Source organism: Mesocricetus auratus, unplaced genomic scaffold (genome assembly GCF_017639785.1).
Source record: "Mesocricetus auratus isolate SY011 unplaced genomic scaffold, BCM_Maur_2.0 Super-Scaffold_100026, whole genome shotgun sequence".
Lineage (NCBI taxonomy): Eukaryota > Metazoa > Chordata > Mammalia > Rodentia > Cricetidae > Mesocricetus > Mesocricetus auratus.
In genome coordinates, this window is record NW_024429207.1 from 26,030,929 (window position 1) to 26,053,730 (window position 22,802).

The 22,802-nt window shown below is 47.7% G+C and overlaps 1 protein-coding gene and 1 long non-coding RNA gene across 4 annotated transcripts in view; one reads left to right on the forward strand and one right to left on the reverse strand.

Annotated features, from left to right (window-relative positions):
* Positions 1-231: 231 nt before the first annotated feature.
* On the reverse strand, positions 232-3,690 carry LOC121134133. The gene is made up of 2 exons (XR_005871166.1): positions 2,619-3,690; positions 232-1,986 (listed from the first exon to the last, which is right to left on the reverse strand). It is a non-coding gene; the product is annotated as an uncharacterized LOC121134133 (long non-coding RNA).
* Positions 1,693-22,802, forward strand: part of Tacc1 (transforming acidic coiled-coil containing protein 1) — a 98,705-nt gene continuing 77,595 nt past the window's right edge. Inside the window, exon 1 of one of the 3 annotated variants that reach the window (XM_040731853.1) lies at positions 1,693-1,915. Coding sequence is in view for 2 of the 3 variants with exons in the window: in XM_040731855.1 (XP_040587789.1) it covers positions 11,362-11,435 (74 nt within the window). In the remaining variant the exon portion in view is untranslated. Of the gene's footprint in view, positions 1,916-11,329; positions 11,436-22,802 lie in introns of those variants that run through there. The other 2 variants (XM_040731855.1, XM_040731852.1) reach the window with 2 other exon arrangements.

Genomic DNA, 22,802 nt, shown 5'->3' on the forward strand with positions numbered 1-22,802 from the left:
CTGAAGTTGGGAGTTGGGACTTCGGGAATTGATACGGAATTTCTTTCAAAGAGATAAAAATGTTTCACAATTGATTGTGACCATGATGGCTGTGACAATTGGTTCCTCTCAGGTGTGCATACCTGGGGGGGGCAGTTGGTTTAATGATACAAGTGAGTTTATTTCTGTGCCTACTAGATTACAGATGTCCCTTGGGCATTCCTTCATCTCCTGGCCCAATGCTATGCACACTGATATTCATAAATATTTATTAAATGAAATGAATGGATGGATGATATTTGCAATTCTAACATAGAACATGAGAGAGAGAGATTGTTGGACTAAACAGGTACCATGAATAACATGAATTTTGAAAAAGAAAAGCCCCAGCCAGTCACAACAGGACTGTTGCACACGTGAACTCACAGAGACCGTGGCAGCAGGCACGGGCCCTGCACAGGCTCAAGCCAGATGGAGTCCCAGCACTGAGAAGCAGAAGTGGACATAGGTTCCCACCCCTCACCAAGAAACTATCTGCAATTGAGACCTGCTGACAAAGGGGCAGTTCTCCAGTGGAATCTCACTGGGTGTATCAGCCACACTTCCGGGTAAACCACACACAAAAAGATCCCAGTGGGATTGCTGTAGACTTTTTGTCTCATTTTGCTTTGTGTGTGTGTGTGTGTGTGTGTGTGTGTGTGTGTGCAGTACCCCCCGAGGCCAGAAGAGAGCATTAGATCCTGAAGAACTGGAGTTACAAACAGTTGGGTGCTGGGTGCCAAAACCAGAGTCCTCTCCAAGAGCAATAAGTGCTCTTAATTACTAAGCCATCTCTCCAGCCCCTAACTAAATATGTTGAATATAGGATTGAATTCATTACCACGTATTACATTTTTATGGCTTTATGTATCAGCTAAAACACATATAATAAAAATTTCTCCTAAAGAAAATCCCTAATACGCTAAAATTGTCAGAAATGCCTTTTCTTACAGCCTTGCATCGTTAGTCTACTACCTGTTTTCTGCTAAAACCCAGTACAGAAACGATAATCCGTTTCATGACTGCAAGTCTGCGCTGTAAGAACTGCCGGGTTTCCTTGCAGGGTCAAGTGCCGTAAATGGTAAAGGCTAAAGGTGCTTACCAGCCACCGGTCTTCTAGTGGGCACCTCAGTCTGGGGCACTCCTGGTCCCATCCCTGGGGGCCACAGGACGTAGTGAGTTGGGAAAGGTAACCAGTTCTGTCCCTGAAGGCCCTCCTTAGGCCCCCAGATCTCCTAATGCATTGCACACAGGCTCCAGGGTGGTCGCACCCGTAGGAGAAAGCTCAGCTGGGCACCCATAGTTAAAGGGCTGACTTCTACCAGCTGTTGTCTTTCCAACGGAGAGAAGGGGGGGTGGGACCAGTAAGAGGGATGTGGGCGTGCATTTTCTTGGAATCCAAAGGGTCAGAGAAGGGGGAAAAAAAACTATCAAAAAATGTTCCCAGTACAAAGTTCAGAGTAGGAAAAAAAAAGGTCTGATTTTTTTTTTAAACTAAATTGTGTAACATGAGAAAAATCTCTCACAAGGAAGGAGTGTTCTGGAGCCAAGTTTACCCAGAGGAAAAAGGTTTCAGTACACAACGGAGTAGAGAGGCACAGGGGAAAGGAGGGGGAAGGGAGGGGGAGGGGAAGGGGTGGAGGGGAGATGAGGGGGGGAAGAGGGAGAAGGGGAGGGAGAGGGAAACGCAGAATTTGCCACTAGCTTCCAGGAAGACCCGCAATGACTCCTTGAGCTTCGGAGGCGTCCCAGAGGACATTTCCTGTTCGGCGTCTGGAAGTTCCAGCCAAAAGTTACAAAACATCCTCTTCCCTGTGCCCAAGTGCTGGGGCAGGACGGAGACCCAGGCAGCCGCCAGTCCTCGCAGCAGGTGGGACGGAGCGGGAGCTGCGGACAGGTAGGATGGCGGACCTTTCCTTTCTGGGTCCTTCTGCTTCCCTCCGGGATGTTTCCTGGCTGGAAGGCAACCTGGGGAAAGGTGACAACGCTTCAAAATGCTGTTTGAGTGGAAAGTGTGAGTGGCCAAAGCCTAGGAAACAAGTTGTGTAAACTGAGGTTTTCTCCTCTGATGCACGCCCCACGCGCCCCTCCTCCCCCCACACCTGACTTGGCAAAGAGCTTCCTAAACGGAGCCACCTGGGAGTAGATTCAGAGAATGGCAGACTAGAAAGGGCCCTAACAGCCCGGGCCTGGCTGTTCCCCCCAGGGCCTGGACCTTGTGTGTTTCTCGCTCATTTTCCTCCGTTTCGTGGTCCTGGGTCAGCGCGCCCTGAGGCGGTCTTTCCAGGTATGGGGTGCAGCACCAGGACTGTGTTTGTGGACCGGAGCTGTGTGCGGTGTCAGTGGTAGCCTTTGCCTTGACAGTGGCATTCGGCAGCCTGTATATACCTGGTCTTGGCCATAGCTGCTGACGCTGAGCTGGCCCAGAGAATTCAGGGTGCCTACCCCCAAAGCTGAGGGAGGTAGAGAGTAGGTGTGATGGAGTCCTTCCAGAGCCTTCTCTGGGGTCCTGTGGCTTTCCCCTCTTTATCACACAATTGCCTTGCCTTGACAGGCCAACTAAGTGAGGAAGGGAACGGAACTAAATAGTCAGAACTTACCAGGCGGTTACCAAGAAGTACTCTTGTTGGGCATTTCCCATATTCCGGGAGACAGACTACAGGTGCAGACACTGTCATCACCACATGTCAGTCAGGCTCGTTGCTCAGTAAATGACAGAGGAGGGATACCAGCCACTGGGGTCTCAGGGCCATCACACAGAGTTCAGAAAGCAGGGGTTCGAATCTGGGTTCCCATGGGTTTTGCTATAAAGCAGGTGAACAGTGCAAATGTACTCTTCTCTGGGTGTTGCAGTGATGGTGGGGTCCAGCCATCACTCCCAGTGCAGAAGCCTGAGTTCCGTAGGAAGTGACCCGGGTGCACGGACCCTAGTTCACTTGCCTGGCAAGTTCACCTGCCAGCAGAGTAGGAGCAATTTACCCCAGGCTCCAGGACAGGCGTCACATCTCATGTGCGTTGTGTACCTTAGAAAATATCCTCTTTGGGGCTGGAGAGAAGGCTCAGCAGTTAAGAGCCCTGGCTGCTCTTCCAGAGGTCCTGAGTTCTATTTCTAGCAGCCATATGGTGCCTCACAATCACCTGTAATGAGATCTGGTGCCCTCTTCTGGCATGAGCCATATATGCGGCAGAACACTGTATACACAATAAAATCTGTAAAAGAGAAAACGTCCTCTATTGTGATACAAGGACTCTGTAATGATGGGGTCCCTTTTGGAGGCTGAGGCATCTGGTGCCTCAGTAACCTTCTCTCTTAAGTTGCAGCCCAGAAGCTGTGTCCTTATCTGGCTTGAAAGTAAGGTTCTCAGTTGAAGTGAAGTTTTAACCATTTACAGAACTGTTGACCTGGCCACATGGCGCTCAGTCTGGACTGCCAATGACTGCGCTGTTTGCAGAGTTGGAATCCCACAGTCAGTTCAAGTGGTCCTCAAGGAGCCCAGAGAGGCGTATGCTGCTTCTGCTGGTGAGGCATCCTCAGGAAGGGGTAGACCTTGTATAACGGGCCCAAGCGCACTCAGCCTGTTTGTGGAATTGGAGCCCCATCCTGCTGAGTCTCAGCCTCGAGGCCTTGAATGCTTTTTTCAGGCCAGTGACAGAGATAAGAACCAGACTGCAGTAGTGGGGGCTCTTTGTGTTTTTGTAAAGGGCGATTCTGAGAAAAGGCCGGGCTGAACGGGTCACAGGGCCAAGACAGAATGTTCTGTGACAGGAAGTGTGCTCTGTGCATGCCTGGAGTTAGGGGTGTTTAGTTTTGTTTTTAATTGTGACCCTGTTCGGTAGTCTTTGTAGTTCTAGGAGTGCTGGGGCCAGCGCTGTGCCATTCTGAATGCTGCATCCTGGTAAATATCTATCTACAAAATGGTACGGAAGGCCGGGCGGTGGGGGCACAGCACCCGGGAGGCAGAGGCAGGAGGATCCCTGTGAGTTCCTGGCCAGCCTGGTCTACAGAGCCAGTTCCAGGACAGGCTCCACAACAATACAGAGAAACCCTGTCTCAAAAAACAAACAAAATGGCACAGGGGCCCCTCCCCCTCGTGTGTGTGTGTGTGTGTGTGTGTGTGTGCACGCATGTGTATAGGATGAACATAGGGCCTCATGCATGTTCAGCGTGTACTTAACCACTGAGCTCCGAGCCCAGCCCTAGTTACTATTGATTGATGATGGAGAGTTGTACTTAACCACTGAGCTCCGAGCCCAGCCCTAGTTACTATTGATGATGGAGAGTTGAGCCTTGCAGTTGGCCTGCTGCTTCGTATTTCTGCCACACAGCACAGAACAATGCTGCTGTTTCGTCTTGTGCATGTTTGCTTGTTTGCCCCCCCCCAGTGAGTAAATGCCATTAGCAAAACCACTTGTATTAGAAGAATGACTTTAGGATTTCAAGCTGAGATATAAACTTTCAAGAGCTATATATGTAGCTTATTTTAAAGAAATAAGGCAGCTCATGATTTACCAAAGATTTTTGTTGTTGTTCTTTTTCAAAACCCAAATTGATCAGCACCTCCTAGTTCTGAATTAAGTTTAGAATGATCCCGAAACTAGCATGCCTTGACTTACTAACTTCCCGAGACGTGTAAGTCAGTGACGAAGAAATTACAGTTGGCATTTGCTGCGTAGGTTGTGTGAGCCAGGCCGTGTGAGCTGCTTCTGTGCACCGTCCCAGTGTAATGGCCTGCATTCCCTCAGTGTGCAAATGAGGACCGCAAGGTTCTGAAAAAGATATGAGGTACAAAAAGACACACAGCATGTGGGTGACGGAGCCAGGGTTCAAACTCTGCTCTAATGTGCGGGTGCTTCCGTTAGATGCCAGAGTTTTGCTAAGGTCCATCTGATGGAATCCATTTCGGTCCATCTGAGGCATATTGAAAAAGAAAGCTGAGGGAGGACACACTACTTTTCAAAGAGTCAGGGACTAGAGAGTGCCAAGAGCACCTCACAGGAGACTCATGGGGTCATTGCATCTGAACAAGAAATTTACCAGAAGCAACTGGTTTGTGCGTAACTGTGAGATGCATGGCTTCTGCTACCTCCACCAATCCTCCTCCTCCTCCTCCTCCTCCTCCTCTTCCTCCTCTTCTTCTCTTCCTCCTCCTCCTCTTCCTCTTATTCTTCTTCTTCCTCTTCCTCTTCTTCTTCTTCTTCTCCTTCTCCTCTTCCTCCTCCTCCTCCTCCTCCTCCTCCTCCTCCTCCCTCCTTCTCCTCCTTTGTTTTGGTTTTTCCAGACAGGGCTTCTCTGTGTAACCCTGGCTGTCCCCAGGAACTAGTTCTGTAAACCAGGCTGACCTCAAACTCACAGAATTCCACCTGCCTCTGCCTCCTGAGTGCTGAGATTAAAGGCGTGCCCCTTAATTGTATCAGTGAATTCCCAAGGGTTCTGTATGTCCGTGGTCTCCCCTTCCCCCACCCCCAAGGATCCTGGTTACAATATGTGGTGGTTTGAATGTCCCGTATAGGTGCAGGCATGCGAATGTGTGATCTGCAGTGGTGGTGCAGTTTGGAGAGGTGATGAAGAGGTGCAACCTTGCTGGAGAAAGTTTGTCACTAAGAGCAGGCTTTTAGGGTTAAAGCCTTGCCCTGCTTCTGGCTGGCTCTCTGCTTTATGCTTGCTGCTGAAGATGTTATCTCCTAGCTCCTACTCCTGTCACCATGCCTGATGCTTACTGTCATGCCTCCCACCATGATGGGCTTTTGTCCTTCTGGAACCATAGCCCAAAACAAACTCTTTCTTCTATAAGCTGCCTCAGTGATGGTATTTTATCATAGCAACAGAACAGCAACTAATGCTGTTAGTATTCAGGCATCTGCACTGGCCTGTCCTTGGGGTTCTGACAGGACACGCCCTCAGCTGCAGCCACTAAGAGCAGCACCTGTGCACATTCACTATGTTCCCTTTTAAAAGGGCCCCGCCCACCTCCCATCCTTCTCTCTGTCTTTCCCTCCCCCTGTTTGTTCCCCCTTCTCTCTTTCTCCCTCTCTCCCTGTTTCCTCTCTCTCCCCCTCTTTCCTTTTTCTTCTCTTCTGCTGCTCCTGCCTCCAGAGGCCGGTCTCCCCCCTTTTTATGATCCCTTTCCCTAGTTAAAAAAAAATTTGCTTGAATCCTGTCTCATGGGCATCTTTCTCTCGGTGCACTGCTTTTCTTAAATTACAACAAATACACTATGTCATAAAACAAAGAAGGTTCCAGCTAAGCTCTGCCTTATATCTTACATCCTCAGAATCCCAAATCCCAAATTAGCCCTCTTCCAGAACCCTTCAATTTCTTTCCTTCCCTCCCTCCCAACTTCCCTCCCTCCCATGCCAGGGTGTTTTTTTTATTTTGCTAGAAACATGATGACAACAGAACCTGGAAATCAGCAATATGGAAAGAGTTGTCCTTTGTTTTTAATTAGTTTACTTTGTTGTTGTCGCCATTTAAATTCTTTTATCTGATTGTTCTTATGTATTGAGTGATCGGCCTGCACATATCTCTGTGTGCCACAATCAAGAATCCAAGTCCCCTGGACTGGAGTTACAGATGGCTGTGAGCCGCCATGTGGCTGCTGGGACCTGAACTCAGACCCTCTTCAAGAGCAGCAAGTGCTCTTTAGCACCCAGCCACCTCTCCAGCCTGGGAAGGGTTTTAAGGATGTGGGAATATAGGTCTCTTTGGCTTCATTTCCTCCCTCAAATCACATACAATATGGTAGTGCACACTTGGGACTCATCAGTAATTGGGTGAGGTCCTAGTTTAATGACTGAGAGTGGGTGATTAAAAGGGAGGAACTCTTGTTTGTTCCAATCGACCCGAGACACACGAGATGGGAACTGAGGGCAAACACTGCCTTTATGCTTCTTCATCCTCAGCCCTGAAAAAACCAAGGAAGAGACTTTCTTCCTTAGCCTTGTCCTCTAGCCTTGGAAGGCCCAGAGAAACAAGCAGATGGAAACAGTTGAAAACCAGTGCAGGAGAGTGTGTCTGTCGCAAGGCAGGGAGGGAAGACACGGTATGTTTGTTGTCAGCATAGGGCCCAAGGAATTTTCCATAGTTTGACTTTAATCATTACCGTCTCCATAATTGCTGGCAGCTGACCCTTTGCTGAGCTGCTGGGCTTGCCAGCCACCTGCCCACCAGCCTGAGGACCGCACCAGCTGCTGCCAGCTGCTGAGGTCTTCTCAGCCTTCTCTAGGAACAAGTAAGCATGCTGGTTGCCTGGCCACCCGGCTGCCGGATGAATGATCATCTCATTCTGTTTCCCGGCCTCTTAGGATGAGCTTTCCAGAGCCTGCATAACTTGCATAAGCACAGCCCATTCCGCCCCTGGAATGGCTCAAGAACTAGCCACCATTGCCTGTGCTAGCACGGATGCTACACTTGTAAGAGAAGAAAGGCCTGGTATATTTAGCAAGCAAGCAGCTGTCAGCTCTCAAGGCTCACCCCAGCCTGGTCTGGAAAGGCCCTTAGTGGCTTCCGGAACCCCATGCACCAGGACAGAAAGGCATCTGAGGGCTGTTTTAAATTCTTCTCTTCGTGGGGTTCACTCCTACAACTTCTGATGAGAGCTGGGAAGTGAGCGGGAGGCCTGGAGAGGAAATAACCTGCTTCAGACCACAGCAAGGTCCAGAACCCCTCTGCGTCTACAAGCCAAGCTGATACATGTGAATGATCTTGTGAAGGACTTGACGCTACATGTCTCCGTGTGTCTTCATCTTCCCCCTTCCCCTGTCCAGGGTCCCCCACTGTGCTTACTCTGGATTCGGGGTATTGGTCTCCACGGCTGCCTGACATCTTCTGAGCACCCAGACTTAGCTGATGAAAGTAGCTGTCGGAAGTCAGAGAGGGGGAAGGGTGGCAGAAGGGACATATTCCTCTGACTCTTTTGCGGAGATGCCATGGGATGGTCATGTTCCCTGACTGACAGTTGCCTCAGGCTGTCTTAGTTATGGTTACAATCGCTGTGAAGAGCCACCATTGGCCATGGAAACTCTTATAAAGGAAAGCATTTAACTGGGGCTTGCTTGCGGTTTCAGAGGTCTGGCCCATTACCATCATGGCAGGCACATGGCAGCACTCAAGCAGATTTGGTGCTGGAGAAGTAGCTGAGAGTTCTATACCCAGATCTGCAGGCATCAGGAAAAGAGTCACTGGGCCTGGCTTGGGCTTTTGAAACCTCAAAACCCATCCCTAGTGACACACTTCCCCCAAGAAGGCCACACCTCCTGAATCCTTCTCAAGTAGTATCTGAGCCAATGGGGGCCATTCCTATTCAAAACACAATAACCTCTGTAGTGGTTTCAAAGAAAATGGCTCCCAAGGAGAGTGGCACTATTAGGAGGTGTGGCCTTGTTGGAGGAAGTGTGTCACTTTGGAGGTGGCCTTTGTGGTCTCATATATGTTCAAGAGTCCATGTGCAGGTCAGTCCCCTGCAGTCTGGAAGCGTGTGGACACCAGCAGGCTTGGTGTGGTGGTTGCCTCATTAGAAGCTTCCACAGGGTTAGTTACCTCACCTCGCCTGTCCCAAGTGTCTCAGCCCACCCGAGGCTTTTAGGTCCTTAACCTTCCAACAGTACCACTTTTATTGTCATCGTGACCAAACAACATAAGGCCCAGAGTTTTAGGAGAAGCGGTTCAAATCTCGGCAAGGAGGATGCTGAGAGCAGGGTGGTAAGTGGGTGAGGATTCGACCCCAAGAACCTGCTGAGAGGGAGTAAGAAGGCCGGCTCTCACTCAGCCCGCACTGTGGCCTTTTCCCACTCATCCCTCAAGTCCCAATACTGTCTTTGATTTTCACTTTTAAAGTCACCATGGAAGTGACATCCAAACCAGGTGAAATGGTGCCTCTTTGAGATCACCATGTGCCTCTCAAGGTGACTTCCTCTGAAACTGGATACTCGTAAGATATGTAATTTCCAGGGTCAGGAGATGTCATGCTGAGGTAAGCTCTGTTAGAGAGACAGAGTTGGGCTCACACACTCTGTCTTCTTTGGGGATGATGATGTTTCTTAGTTTTTGTTTTTTAACTGGAACATAAAAAGGAGAGGCCGTAGTCAGGTGTTGGTGGCACACGCCTTTAATTCCAGCACTAGGGAAGCAGAGCCAGATGGATCTCTGTGAGTCCGAGGCCAGCCTGGTGTACAGAACAAGTTCCAGGACAGCCTCCAAAACAATACAGAGAAACCCTGTCTCAGAAAAAAAAAAACAAAAAAAAACAAAAAGGAGAGGCCTTAAACAGAGACATTGTGGATAATTCCACAGTGCGCTTCTAATCTGACACTCCATAGTCATGTTTCAAATAGAAAAACAGGCCTTGTTCTGCATCCATGAGAACACAAAGTATTTCTTGGGGGTTGAGGGCATCGGGGCCCTCAATCTGTCTTAGGAACGCTTCCTGAAGAACTCCCAGGTAAGTCGTCTTCCCAAGGACAACATGAGGACAAAATGTCCCCTTCACTGTTGTCACTGCCTGACTCTGGAGATCCAACTGCCCAGAAGCCTTCCCTTTAACTGGTCAGCCAGACAAACGACAAGACAACACTGTGACGCGCAGCACCGGGGAGAGGCTGGGCGGGCCTCAGTCTTTCACTCTGTTTTGTGCGTGCGTGCGTGTGTGCGTGTGTGTGTGTGTGTGTGTGTGTGTGTGTGTGTGTGTGTGTCCATTGTCTCAATGTCTCTGCAACACAGCAGATCCCCTCTTGCTATTTATTTCATTGCTGTTGTCCTCCTCCTCCTCTTCAGTGCTGGGAGTCAAAGATGGCTTCACACACACTGGTCAAGTGTTCTGAGCCTCACCTTCAGCCCCATCTTTTCCTTTCCAACCATGTTAGTGACACTGCCCTGTGCCTTTTTGCACTAACAGAGACTAAGTGTCCCACAGCCCACAGTCCCACAGTGTTATCTACCAGAGAAGGAAACTCCCTGGTTCCTGCCCTCTGCTGCCCCGCCCCTCCCATTTCCCTTGGAAGGCCTCTCTGAGAGGAGACCTTCCCAGGAGGAGGGGCTGAGCCCTCCTCCCTAAGGACCCAGCTCTGAGTAGCCATTGCCTTATCAGCGGTGCTCCAACTCCGCCCCACCGCTCCGACAACCTGTGAAGAATCCAGACTTTTTATAAGAGGGCTTCTGCCTGCTTCTCTAGCTATTTGAAGTCTTTCCTACAAAAATCCCAACTCCAGCTTCAGCATGCTTCCTTAATTAACCTTTATTTTCCCACTCTACATACTCAGTGTGTCAGCACTGGGGACCTTCGGGACACGGCCTGAGCAGGGAAGATACTCGACAGATAGTAAGATCTTTGACACACAACAGAGGTGTCGTGAATGGAAGGAGATGGCCACCTTATTCTTTGTAGAAAAATAAAAGCATAGCCACACATATCTTTATCTTCCTTTAGCTTCCAGTCAAGAAAAAAGTTAATGTTGGGTCCAGTTCTGTGAGCCCAGCAACTACCTCTTTTGTTCAACTAGTACATATTTATTGCTGTAAATCAGGAGACAAACACCAAGCCAGGAGACAGGGATACAAGGATCTTCTTGTCATTACAGAAGTTCCATTCTAAAAGTGCCATGGGCTTCTGAAAAATCTGAAGCCGCAGTGAAATTACTGGGCCTACAGGCACACACCTATAGAATACCTGTACTTAGCCAGGCGGTGGTGTCGCACGCTTTTAATCCCAGCACTCAGAAGGCAGAGGCAGGCGGATCTCTGTGAGTTCGAGACCAGCCTGGTCTACAAGAGCTAGTTCCAGGACAGCCTCCAAAGCCACAGAGAAACCCTGCCTCAGGGGGGAAAAATGCCTGTGGGACAGAAAAATTAAGAATTCAAGATCATTCCGGCGGGCCAGAAGGCACTACAAGAAATAAGCAGGGTCTCAGTATGTAGCCCCGGCTGTCCTGAAACTCACTATGTAGAAGGCTGGCCTGGAACTCACGGAGATCCACCTGCCTCTGTCTCCTGGGCCTTAGGATATAAAGGAGTGTGCCACTACACCGGTCAGTCGTCGTCGTCTTTTTTTTTTTTTTTTTTTTTTTTCTTTCAGATGAGTTTGGGGAAGACTTCATTCGACAGAGGCAAGTTTGCACACTTCGCGGTGAACACACTCCCTTATTATACAGATGAAGAAAACAAGACTCAGGAAGGGGGCAATAACTTGTCCCAGGTCACCAGCTCGTTGGGGTGAATGTGGTGGCAGGAGTAGGGTTCGCCCCACTTCTCTTGCAGCCAGGGCGGGCGGGCGGGAGGTGGCGACGGCCCCGCCCCGCGTCAGGCCCTTCCTCCCGGCGCCTCCCGCCGAGGTCACCCGTGGGCTGGCAGAGATGGGCGGCTCGCACTCCCAGGGTCGCAGCCCGGGGCCCGCGTGGGAGACGCCCCCGACAGCTGCGGACGCCGCGTGAGTCAGCGCAGGGCGCGGGACGGGGGACCCGGGCCAGGGACCGACACCAGGCAGGGTGGGGGTGCTCGATGAGACCCGCGCGGGCCTGCGGGGTCCGGGGATTGGGGATGTGGCGCTTGTGGCTCCCAAGAATTCCCTCTTGTTTGTGGCGAGTTTCGCGATGACCTCAGAGAAGGGCAGCATTGTAGTTGCAGTAAGCCGGCTTTGTTCCGGGACAGCGACAGCTGGGGACACCAAGTACCGCAAGAGGTCCGAAGGGAACTCAGTGTGGGATGTGGTGAAAGTTGGGGAGAAAGTGGGGAGGGGGCGTGTTGAAGACTTGAGAGACTCGTCGGAACCGCGCAAACTGTGTTAGGGATTGTGTGTGTGTGTGTGTGTGTGTGTGTGTGTGTGTGTGTGTGTGTGTGTGTGTGTGTGTGTGTGTGTGTGTAGGCGGCTCTGCAGGGAGATAGACGCTGTAGCATGGCAGGGCTCCCCCACCTTTTAAAAATAATCTTTTCATTGCAAAACAGCTTCCTGGTATCCAAATACTAAATATGTTGGGGTTTTTCCCTTCTATTAGTTAAAAAAAAAAATAACGTGAGCCGGGCGGTGGTGGCGCACGCCTTTAATCCTAGCACTCAGGAGGCAGAGGCAGGGGGATCGCTGTGAATTCGAGGCTGGGCTGGACCGACAGCCTCGAAAACAATGCAGAGAAACCCTGTCTCGTTAAAAAAACAAAAACAAAAACGTTAAAATTTATTAATTTGTGTCAGGGCACACATGTGGAAACCAACTCTTTTTCTTCTATGTGGACTCCAGGAGTCGAACCCAGGTATTCAGGCTTGGTAACAAATAACTCTCTTTACCTGTTGAATCACATGTCACCAGCTCTGTATCTTCTAATATTTACAATATGAGTACTAATCTAAATGTAGTCCGAGCAACTTGTTAATAAAAAGGATAGCTGAGATTCACCGAGCCTGTGATATTTGTTTAAAAAACAAAACAAAAAACAAACTTAATAATTGCTTTGTGCAATTTAATCTCCAAGAATACTGGCTTAGTTTCTTGTATTATCATTCCACCGGTAAATAAACTAAAACACAGAGAAATCAAGGAAGTTGTCCAAGGTCACCCAGTTGGAAAGTAGTGGACTCCAGGATGTCTAACTTCAGAGCTCCTGTAGCAGCTGCATCCCACCTGAGAGAAGTGAGGAGTAACAGCTAGACTTTTAGTTCACTTGAGGGAGCATACACCCACCTCACCCCGTTTTCTTTTATTTTCCCTGAATAAGGAAATTTGAATTGGCATTGCTTAATACAAAAATATAAAATGTTAAAGTTGACTTAACTTTTAAGAAAGAAACGTAAGGGGCTGTGAGGTGGGTCAGCAGTTAAGAGCACTTGCTCTTGGGGGGGGCGGACGGACGGACGGACTGAGTTCAGTTCCCAACGCCCACATGGTGGCTTGGAACCATCCCACAACTCCAGAGCCAGGGGATCTGACCTCCTCTTCCAGTGTCATCCCCTCTCTCTGGGTACCAGGCATGAATGTGGTGTATACACAGAATAAAAATAATTAGCCTGATGCTGGTGGCACCACACCCCTTGTGAATCCCTACATTCCAGAGGCAGAGGCAGGTGGATCTCTGAGTTAGAGGCCAGCCTGGTCTACAAAGAAAGTTTCAGGACAGCCAGAGCTACATAGAGAAACTTTGTCTTAAAAAACTAAAAAATAAAATTAGGTTGAGGGTCTTTTATTTATGTCTTGGTTTCTCTTGTATCTCCGTTTCATTATTTGTTAACCAAATGGTAGAAACAGCTCATGGGCTGTTCTGAGGTCGATAGAAGGTTATGTGTGTATGAATCACAACCATTTTTTTTTTATCTATGAACCTTTTATCTGTGAGCATGCACAGCTTATTCTTTCCGCCAAGGGTGAAAACCGACTGATCTTTGTGAATTGTGACTGTAAAAGTTTACTGCATAGTTTGGAAGCAGAGCGTGAGGTCAGGATTTGGAAAAATGAAGATGCATTGAGTTCAGTTGCTAGGGTATTAAGTCATCAGTTGTTCAACTGTGTAGCATCTTGGTGTTCTCTCTCTCTCTCTCTCTCTCTCTCTCTCTCTCTCTCTCTCTCTCTCTCTCTCTCTCTCTCTCTCTCTCTCTTCCTCTCTCCCCCTGGAGTTTCTTCATGTGCCTTCTATCTTTAGCAAAGCTTACCTAAAATACAGTCATCTTGGTCTTTGCTTCGGTAAGCACCCGGGATGTAACTTGTTGTAGAGAGCCTGCCTAGGCTCTGGCCTTCATCGTCAGGACTGTGACGTTTGGTCTCATCAAGAGTACACAGGCTCTGCTCAGTGAGGCAGCCTTAGCGAACACATGGAACACCGGTTAAAGACCCTTACGAAGCTGGGCATGGTGGTACACGCCTTTAGTATCAGCACTCAGAGGCAGGCAGATCTCTGTGAGTTCTAGGCCAGCCTGGTCTATAGATAGACAGGGCTATGCAGAGAAACATTGTCTGAGGGAAGGGGGTTTGGGGGAACCCTTTAGAAAGATGAAATTCCCTTCCTGTAAAAGCTTTTTCCCAAGTGCTGCTAATCGGAGGCGCGTGCGGCCAGTCTCTCCAGGGTCCAAGAGAGTAAGGACGCATTGTCCGAGCGGGCCCCTGCAGACTTCCTGTCCAACATGTGACTGTCCTGGATAACGGTGACCTCCAGGAAGTCCCCCCTTGGACAGTGGCATTTTTGAAGTCTGTTGTTCCTTTTAAAAAATAAAACCTTATATGAAAGCCATATGACTAATGCACTCCCAGGCATTTTCTTTTGAGGGAGAAATTGTCTTTGAGAATATTCAGTCTGTATTTCAGAAGGACTTAAGCGGATACTAAAAGGAGCCAGATAAGGCCTTTACAAAAACTCAGCTGAGAAATACAAAGACGCATACAAGTGCATGGGAACAAATGTCTTACTTAAGGTCAAATTCATCAGTGTTTTAAATTTAACCTTCTTGGAGCCCAAGGAAACAAATGGCTGGCTTGGGTAAAAGCTGGAGGAGTTTTGCTCCTTTGTTCATTTGTTCACTCATTCATTCATTCATTCATTCATTCATTCCAGGAGGCCTTGAGGATTGAGAAAGCACAGCTAGGGGGTCAGACAGACCTGGGTTAGAATCCCTCTTTAGGCTGCCCCCCTCCCCTGCTTTGTCAGGACAAATGGAAATGCCCGCCCCAGCCCTCAGTGCTGGGATTACAGACGCTCACTGCCATGTCTGGTGTTACACAGTGCTGAGGTTTGAGTACAGGCCTCATATCTGCTGCTCAGACAGCCTCTTGACATGGCCAATCCAGCAACCTCTTAATTTTTCCTTCAGCCAATTTCCAGTCTTTTTCAGGAAGGAGTGCTGCCAAGAAGCTAGGTATGCCTTGGGTATGTGGTGGTTTGGTGCATTGTCTGAAATCATCGCTTTTGGCAGTGTGACTGACTGTGGTAGCTTTTCTAAGAACAGTGTGTGATGGGGGAGAGGGCGGAGAATGACATAAAACAGAGCCTGTGATTTATAAACAATCACCTCGTTCTTACTTAGCTTGTCTGTCTGAAATATATGGTAGACACAAGTTAAATTTCTGGACCAATCTTTGCATAATGGACTAGGTCAGTGGCTGTGTGTGTGTGTGTGTGTGTGTGTGTGTGTGTGTGTGAGTGTGTGTGTGAGTGTGTGTGTGTGTGTGTGTGTGTCCGAGGTTTTGAGTGATTTTGCCTGTATCTTTCTGATCATGTCCACAAGATGCAGCAGGTTCAATATTCTCTTGGCTGTAAAGTCTCCAACAGTTAAACTGCAGGGCGATCTTCTCCCTCCCCTCCTCTCCCTCCACCCACCTCTCCCTCCCCCTTTCTTCCCTCTCTCTCTCTCTCTCTCTCTCTCTCTCTCTCTCTCTCTCTCTCTCTCTCTCTCTCTCTCTCTCTCCCACACACACACACACACACACTTCGAAACAAGGTCTTACACTGCAGACCAGTTGACCTTGAATGTGCAGTCTTTCTGCTCCAGCCTTCCAAGTAACTAGGACTTTACGACCAAAGTGTCTCTTGATGGAAAAGTCACAGTGGAGCAGACAGACATTCCTGACAGGAAGAGGGGGTGTGGCCTTGAACTTCTGAACTCAAAAAACTTGGTTCCCAATATGCACACTTACTCTGAACCCCACTGCTTTCAAATTCATAGCATCGTTCATCATCTCTTAACTACATGATTTCTATTAACATTAAAAATTGCTAGTTCAGCCAGGCATGGTGGTGTCATCCTTAATCACAACACTCACGAGTCAGAGGCAGGTGGATCTCTGTGAGTTCAAGACCAGCCTGGTCTACAGAGCTAGCTCCAGGACAGCTAGCTCTACACAGAGAAATCCTGCCTGAAAAAAAAAAAGAAAAAGCAAAAAAGCCTATTAAAATATTTTAGTGTAGAATTAAAGAGAGATATAGGGAAAGTTGTAGGAAAAGACACAGAAAAATTATCTATATGAAGACAAGTATCTAATTTGGATAAATGACCTGAGAGATGCAGAAATATATAATTTTAGGAGATATTGGCTTGTTCTCTCTCTAGCAAGGCTCACACAAAAGGAAATGACTTGAAGTGCATGACAAGGGAATATTACTGGTGTGCATGTGTGATGTGTGTGTGTGTGCAGTATGTCTGTGAGTGTGTGTATGTAGTGGGGTTATCTCTTCTATGTGTAAGGGGCTGGAAATAGACATATTCAGTAAGGAAGAAGATGCTGTGTTTGCTAATCATCACAGGTTAAGGTGCTCTGTTCAGATAGCTACTGAGTGCAGTCAGGTAAAGCTTAGTTCCACTAACTCTTCCCCTTTGGGACTAGCGGACAGCAGCATCCCATCTCCCCTCACCCCATGCCTTTTTCTAAGTGGCACATGTTTCAAGATTAAACATCCAGAACTACAAGAAAGGAAAAATAATAAAAAAAGGTCACAGCAGCTGGATTGTCTGAAGTCTGGGCTGGCAAAGTGCCGGCGTGGCATCCAGATAGCCATTAGCCCAAGGCTGGGCATGACCTGGCACCGTCCATGTGGGTCTGCCTTGTGAGGAAGCTCACTCCTGCTGTGGGGGTGGGGTATGCTCTCTTTATTTTTCCATTTTTCACACTGTGGTCAGGATCCATACTAAAATTCACTACTTTAACCTTTGGTGTATATGTGTGTACTTGTGTGGGTAATCATGTGCTCATGCTGGTATGTACACATATACACTTTTACCATTTTTCCAGCTTGTTTATTCTTTTTTTTAAACTTTTTTTATTACTTTAATTTTTTTTGGTTTTTCGAGACAGGGTTTCTCTGTAGCTTTGGAGGCTGTCCTGGAACTCACTTTGTAGACCAGGCTGGCCTCGAACTCACAGAGATCCGCCTGCCTCTGCCTCCCGAGTTCTGGGATTAAAGGCGTGTGCCACCAACGCCCGGCTATTACTTTAATTTTAAATAGCTTGTTTTACATGTCAATCCCAGTTCCCTCTCCCTCTCCTTCTCCCGCACTCCCCCACCATCCCCCCCCCCCCAGCCTCCCACCCTGTCCTCACTTCCTTCCACATAGGGGATAATCTAGAGTCTCTCATTGCACTCAGGGCAGGGTCCAGGCACTCCCCTAAGAGTCCAGGCTGAGAGAGCATCCCTCTTTGTGTTATGGACACACAAAGTCCATTTGTATGCCAGGGATAAACACTGATCCACTGCCCAGGGCCCCATAGGTTGCCCAGGCCTGCTCACTGACTCTCACATTCAGGGGGTCTGGATCAGTCCCATGCTGGCCTCCCCGCTGTCAGTCTGGGGTCCAAGAGCTCTCCCCCTGTTCAGATCGCTGTCTCTGCTGGTTTTGCCAGCCCATTCTTTGCCAATTTGCTCATCGCTCCTCTCTCTCTGTCACTGGGTTCCATGGGTTCAGTTCAGTGCTTAATTGTGTGTTTGCCTCTGCTTCCATCAGTCACTGGATGAAGGTTCTAGGATGGCGTATAGGGTAGATGTCAAGTTCATTATCAGGAAGGGGCATTTAAGGTAGTCTCTCCACTATTGCTTAGCTTGCCAGTTGGTGTCATCCCTTTAGAACGCTAGAGGTCTCACTGGTGCCAGATCTGTCTTCTAACCTATGACTCCCTCTTTTATGGTATTTCTCATCCTGTTCTCCCCCTATTCTATGCCCCACTCAACCTTCCTGTTCCCCCATGACCTACTCTCCGTTCCTCCCCCCCCCCCACCTTTCGCAATGTTCCCAATCTGTTCAGGAGACACTTTTACCATTTTTACGTGTATGATTCAGTAACATTAATAACATGTATGGTCATCACCTCTGTTTAGACCCTTTCACCACCCCAAACTGTACCCATTGAATGTTGGTTCCTCGTTGCTTCTCTGCTAGTTCCTGATAACCTTTGGCCTGCTTTTTGGTGATACCTGCCTATCCTAGGTCCATCATACAAACAGAATCATAGTATTAGTCCTGTGTCTGGCTTATTTCACTTAGCATAGTACTTTCAGACCTGTTCGTGTTTTAGTATGTGTCAGAATGAATAAAATGTGTACTGTGTGTGTCTGTGTGTGTGTGTGTGTGTGTGTGTGAGAGAGAGAGAGAGAGAGAGAGACAGAGAGAGAGAGAGAGAGAGAGAGAGACAGAGAGAGAGAGAGAGATTCTGTCCATTCATCTGTGGGTGGACATATGAATTGACTCCTCATTTTAACTACTGTGAATAATTCTACTTTGAACATTAGAACACAAGTGAGACCCTGCTTTAGATTGTTTGGGCTATGTGCATAGGAGTAGAATTCCTGAGTGAGTGAGTCTGGTTGATTTTTTTGAAGTTTCCCAAAGTGGCCACACCCTTTTACATTCTCACCATCAAGGCAATGGGGTGCCAGTTTCTCCTTGCCCTTACCATTGGTTGTGATTTTCTTTTTTTAAAATGTAAGATCTCGCTGGCATGTATGTGTGTGCAATGCCTGCAGAGGTCGCCAGATCCCTTGCACTGGAGTTACAGATGGTTGTGAGCCACCGTGTCAGTGCTGGGAACCAAACCCCAGTCCTCCGTAGGAGCAGCAAATGCTCTTGACTACCGAGTTGTCTCTCCAGTCGCCCCACCCGTTTTAAAGATTATTTTTATTTCATGTGTATAGTGTTTGCCTACATGTATGTATGTATCCCATGTGCATGCCTGGTGCCCGAAGAGGCCAGAGAATGCTGTGAGTTCCTCTAGAACTGAAGATACAGGTGGTTGTGAGTCATGTGAGTGCTACAGCCCGGGTCTTAAGTACTGAGCCAGTTGTACTAGCCATTCTAATAGGTGTGAACTAGTAATGCATTTGATTTCTATTTGAGTTTCCCTGGTATTAATAATAATTATATTAGTTACTGTGGTAACCTGACTGAGGCAACCTGGAGAAGGAGGGTTTGTTTTGACTCGCAGATTGGTGTTACTCATGCCAGGGAAGGCTGGGTAATAGAGGTGTGAAACAGCTGGCCCCTCCACATCTGGAGTCAGGAAGCCAGAGCATGGTGACTCCTGCTCAACTCAGTTTCTCCTTTTTCTTCAGTCCTGGACTGCACCTATGGGCTTGTCATCCCACTCAACCTAATCCAGACATGCCTAGAGACTTGTTCCCGTGGCGCTTCTAAATTCCACCAAATTAGTAATCAATACTACCCATCACAAGGACTGGCGAGCTGGCTCAGCAGTTAAGAGCATGTGTTGCTCTTCCAGAGGACCTGGGTTCAGTTCCCAATCCCTAAATGATGGCTCAGAAATTCCACAGCATCTGACACACTCACACGCTCTCCTGTGAGTACCAGATGTCATACATGCAAGCATAGCACTATAAAACAAAATATATCTAAAAAAATATTACCCATTATAGTACTGATCCAAAAACCCATGTACTTAGTTAAGGTATTTTATTGTATTTTATTAGGCAAGTCTGTAAACTTTTTCTTTAAGTAAATAAATCTTTTCTTTTAAATTTTATTTATTTATATTTTATGTATGAATGTTCTGCATGTACACCTACATGCCAGAAGAGGGCATCAGATCCTATTACAAATGGTTGGGAGCCACCATGTGGTTTCTGGGAACTGAAACCGGGTTCTCTGGAAGGGCAGCCAGTGCTCTTAACCTCTGAGCCATCTCTCCAGCCCAGCTATGATTATTTTTAATAGGAACCAACCTGTGATGTCAACTTTTGTAACTCCTTCAGCTCTTATGTCCTTTTTTTTTTTTTTTGGTTTTTCAAGACAAGGTTTCTCTGTATTGCTCTGGAGGCCTCAAACTTAAAGATCCAAGATCCACCTGCTTCTGCCTCCCCAGTGCTGGGATTAGAGGCGTGCACCACCAACGCCTGGTTCTTATGTCCTTTGTTGTAGGATGAGATAGCATGTCTTTCTTCTTGTTGTCATGTGGTTTCTTCTCCCTCATAATGAACCATTTATTCTATTCTTGAATCACCAGTGGAAAATAGGGCTCTGACAAATCCCAGTCCCCCTTCCTGCCATGACAATCAGCCCTAATTAAATGTTTTCCTTTATAAGAGTTGCTGTGGTCATGGTGTCTCTTCACAACAACAGAAACCCTAACTAAAACCTAAAATAGCTAATCAGGTTCAGTGTGGTGACTATGATCTCAACACTTGAAAAAATGGAGACGGGCGCTGAATGTGGTCAAACACACCTTTAATGCCAGTACTGGGACGGCAGAGGCAGGCAGGTCTCTGTGACTGCCAGGTCAGTTAGAGCTACATAGTGAGACCCTTTGTTGAAACCTGCCCCCCCCCCAAAGAAAACAAAGAAATGGAGATAGGAGGATGAGGGATTCAGGTCATCTTCAGCTACGTATCAACTTTGTGGCTAGCCTGGGCTTCATGAAGTCATTTCTATACATACAACAGAAAACAAACCAGTTGTTCAGGATAGTATCGAGGTGGTTTGAAAGAAAATGGCCCCCACAGGCCCATAGACAGTGTCACTATTAGGAGGTGTGTCCTTGTTGGGGTATATGTGGTCTTGTTGGAGGAAGTGTGCCACTGGGGGGTGGGCTTCAAGGTTTCAAATGCTGAAGCCAGGCCCAGTGACTCTCTCTTCCTGCTGCCTGAGCATTCAGATGTAGAACTCTCAGCTATCTCTCCAGCACCATGTCTCCATGCTTCTTGCCATGACAATAATGGGCTAAACCTCTGAAACTGTAAGCCAGCCCCAATTAAATATTTTCCTTTATAAGAGTTGCTGTGGTCATGGTGTCTCTTCACAGCAATGGAAACCCCAAGAGAAGTGAAAAGTGTTGACTGACCTTTTCTTTTCCCACTTTTCCTCCCCCCGCCCCTTTAGACAGTGTCTTGCTACACAGCCCAAGTTAGTTTTGAACTCAGATCCTCTTGCATCCGTGTCCCATGTGCTGGCAATCACAGGTGTGTGCCACCATACCAAGCCTATAATACCACTTGAAGTTCGTTAATATAGCTGGTCTTTACTTCCTGTTTTTCCCTTTAGTGGCCTTTTCTTCCTTTCTCCTACACTGAGGATGAGAACACGTTCATTGCTTTGTCAACAAGTGTTAGCCGGCCTCCCTCTTATGGCTGAGCACTGTGAACATTACGTTACTCATGTTACACATGCACTTAGAGAAGCCTTTCTATATATATGCAGTCTGTCTCTTCTGATGTCCTATTGAGGCAGGGGTGAGAACAGGGGAGATGACCTTGAGATGGGAGAAGACGTGTCACCTAAAAGAGATGGACCTTCATGGCCGGACCTTTCTTGTGGGTTCTACATCAACCTGATTCATCCTAAACGATGAGTCTTCCTCTTCTACACAGCAACAGTGTGACTCCTCATCTCTGCTCACCCACGGGCTTTGCCAAGCCATAGCTTTCCCATAGACTAGGCTTGCTTTTTCAGATATAAGGTGCTAGCAGATTCCCGTAAGGAAAGGCAAACAATAAATCTCCGAGCTCTCTCCATCTTCTGCTCTTTTGCACACAAAGACTTGGTAACTATGGAGACTTCTACCAGTGGGAGTCCTACCCTTTGACATTTACTCAGAAGTCTTGCTGGTAAGGGTGAATATAATTTGTAAAGGTATTTTTTTTTTGGTTTATATATAGTACAGTTTCCCCTTGATCAGTCTTATGCTAGATCTGCTGCAAGCGCTATCAGTAATAATTGTAGACAAAGAAATTACATTTAGCCTGCTTAAATTTGGGAGTTGTCTTAGTCTGTTTTCTGTTGCTGTGACACAATATTTGAGACTGGCTAATTTATGGGGGTGGGGCAGGGCTTATTCAGCTCACAGTTCTAAAGAGCGGGTAGTTCAAGATTAAGCTGCGTCCGCTCAGATCTCTTGTAGGTGCTCTGCAGAGTCTCAGTGTCTGTAGCTAGGGGACATCACATGGAACAAGGAGTGTACTCACGAGACAGACACAAACCAGCGCTGGTAGTAGACTCATCCCAAGAAGACTCAGTAGTCCATGGATCCAGGAATGGCTCTGCCCTCATGACCCAGTCACATAGCCCATCACCCCACCACGTACTGCTTCACAGAGGAGATTAAATGCCAACATGTGTTCTGCTGGGAACAGTCAAACCATCTCAGGATACTCCTGTTTCTGAGAAGACTCATTCCTCTATCTTTTACTGCACACTCCTGGAAAAGTTTGATGGTGCCCGGCACTGGTCAGGGTGAGAGCTTCCGGGACTCTGGCAAAGACAGACTTACTTGGGCTAAATATTTCTTGACACTCAAATAATATTCTTACAGACATTTCCACATGAAAATGTACATGCACAATATATAAAAGGGTGTCAGAGACGCAGAGACATAACTTCATGTAATCTTTCTGCAGACTTGTGAAGCAAATACAATTTCCCTTTTACACATGAGGAACTAAGACTTGGGGCTGGAGAGATGGCTCAGTAGTTAAGAGCCCTGGCTTGTAAAGGGAAGCTTTCCCGCCAGCCTGGTTCCAGAGCCGCATCAATCCCAAATAAACACACAGGAGGCTATATTAATTATGAAGCTGTTGGCCTTGCTTGTTTCTTACTGGCTAGCTCTGACTTAAGAAATTACCCCATAATTGTTACTCTAAGTATTTCTCTTACCGGAGAACTTTCTGGGCTTCCTACCCCATGGCGTTACATCTTGACTCTCTGTATTTCTCCTTCCCAGAGTCCTCCAGGACTCCTAGTCCCACCTATCTTGGTTCCCTATTGGCCAACAGTGCTTTATTGACATATACACAGGACTTCCCACATCACTGGCTGCTCTTCCAGAGGATCTGGCTTACAACTGTCTGTAACTCTAGTTCCAGGGAGACCTGACACCCTCACACAG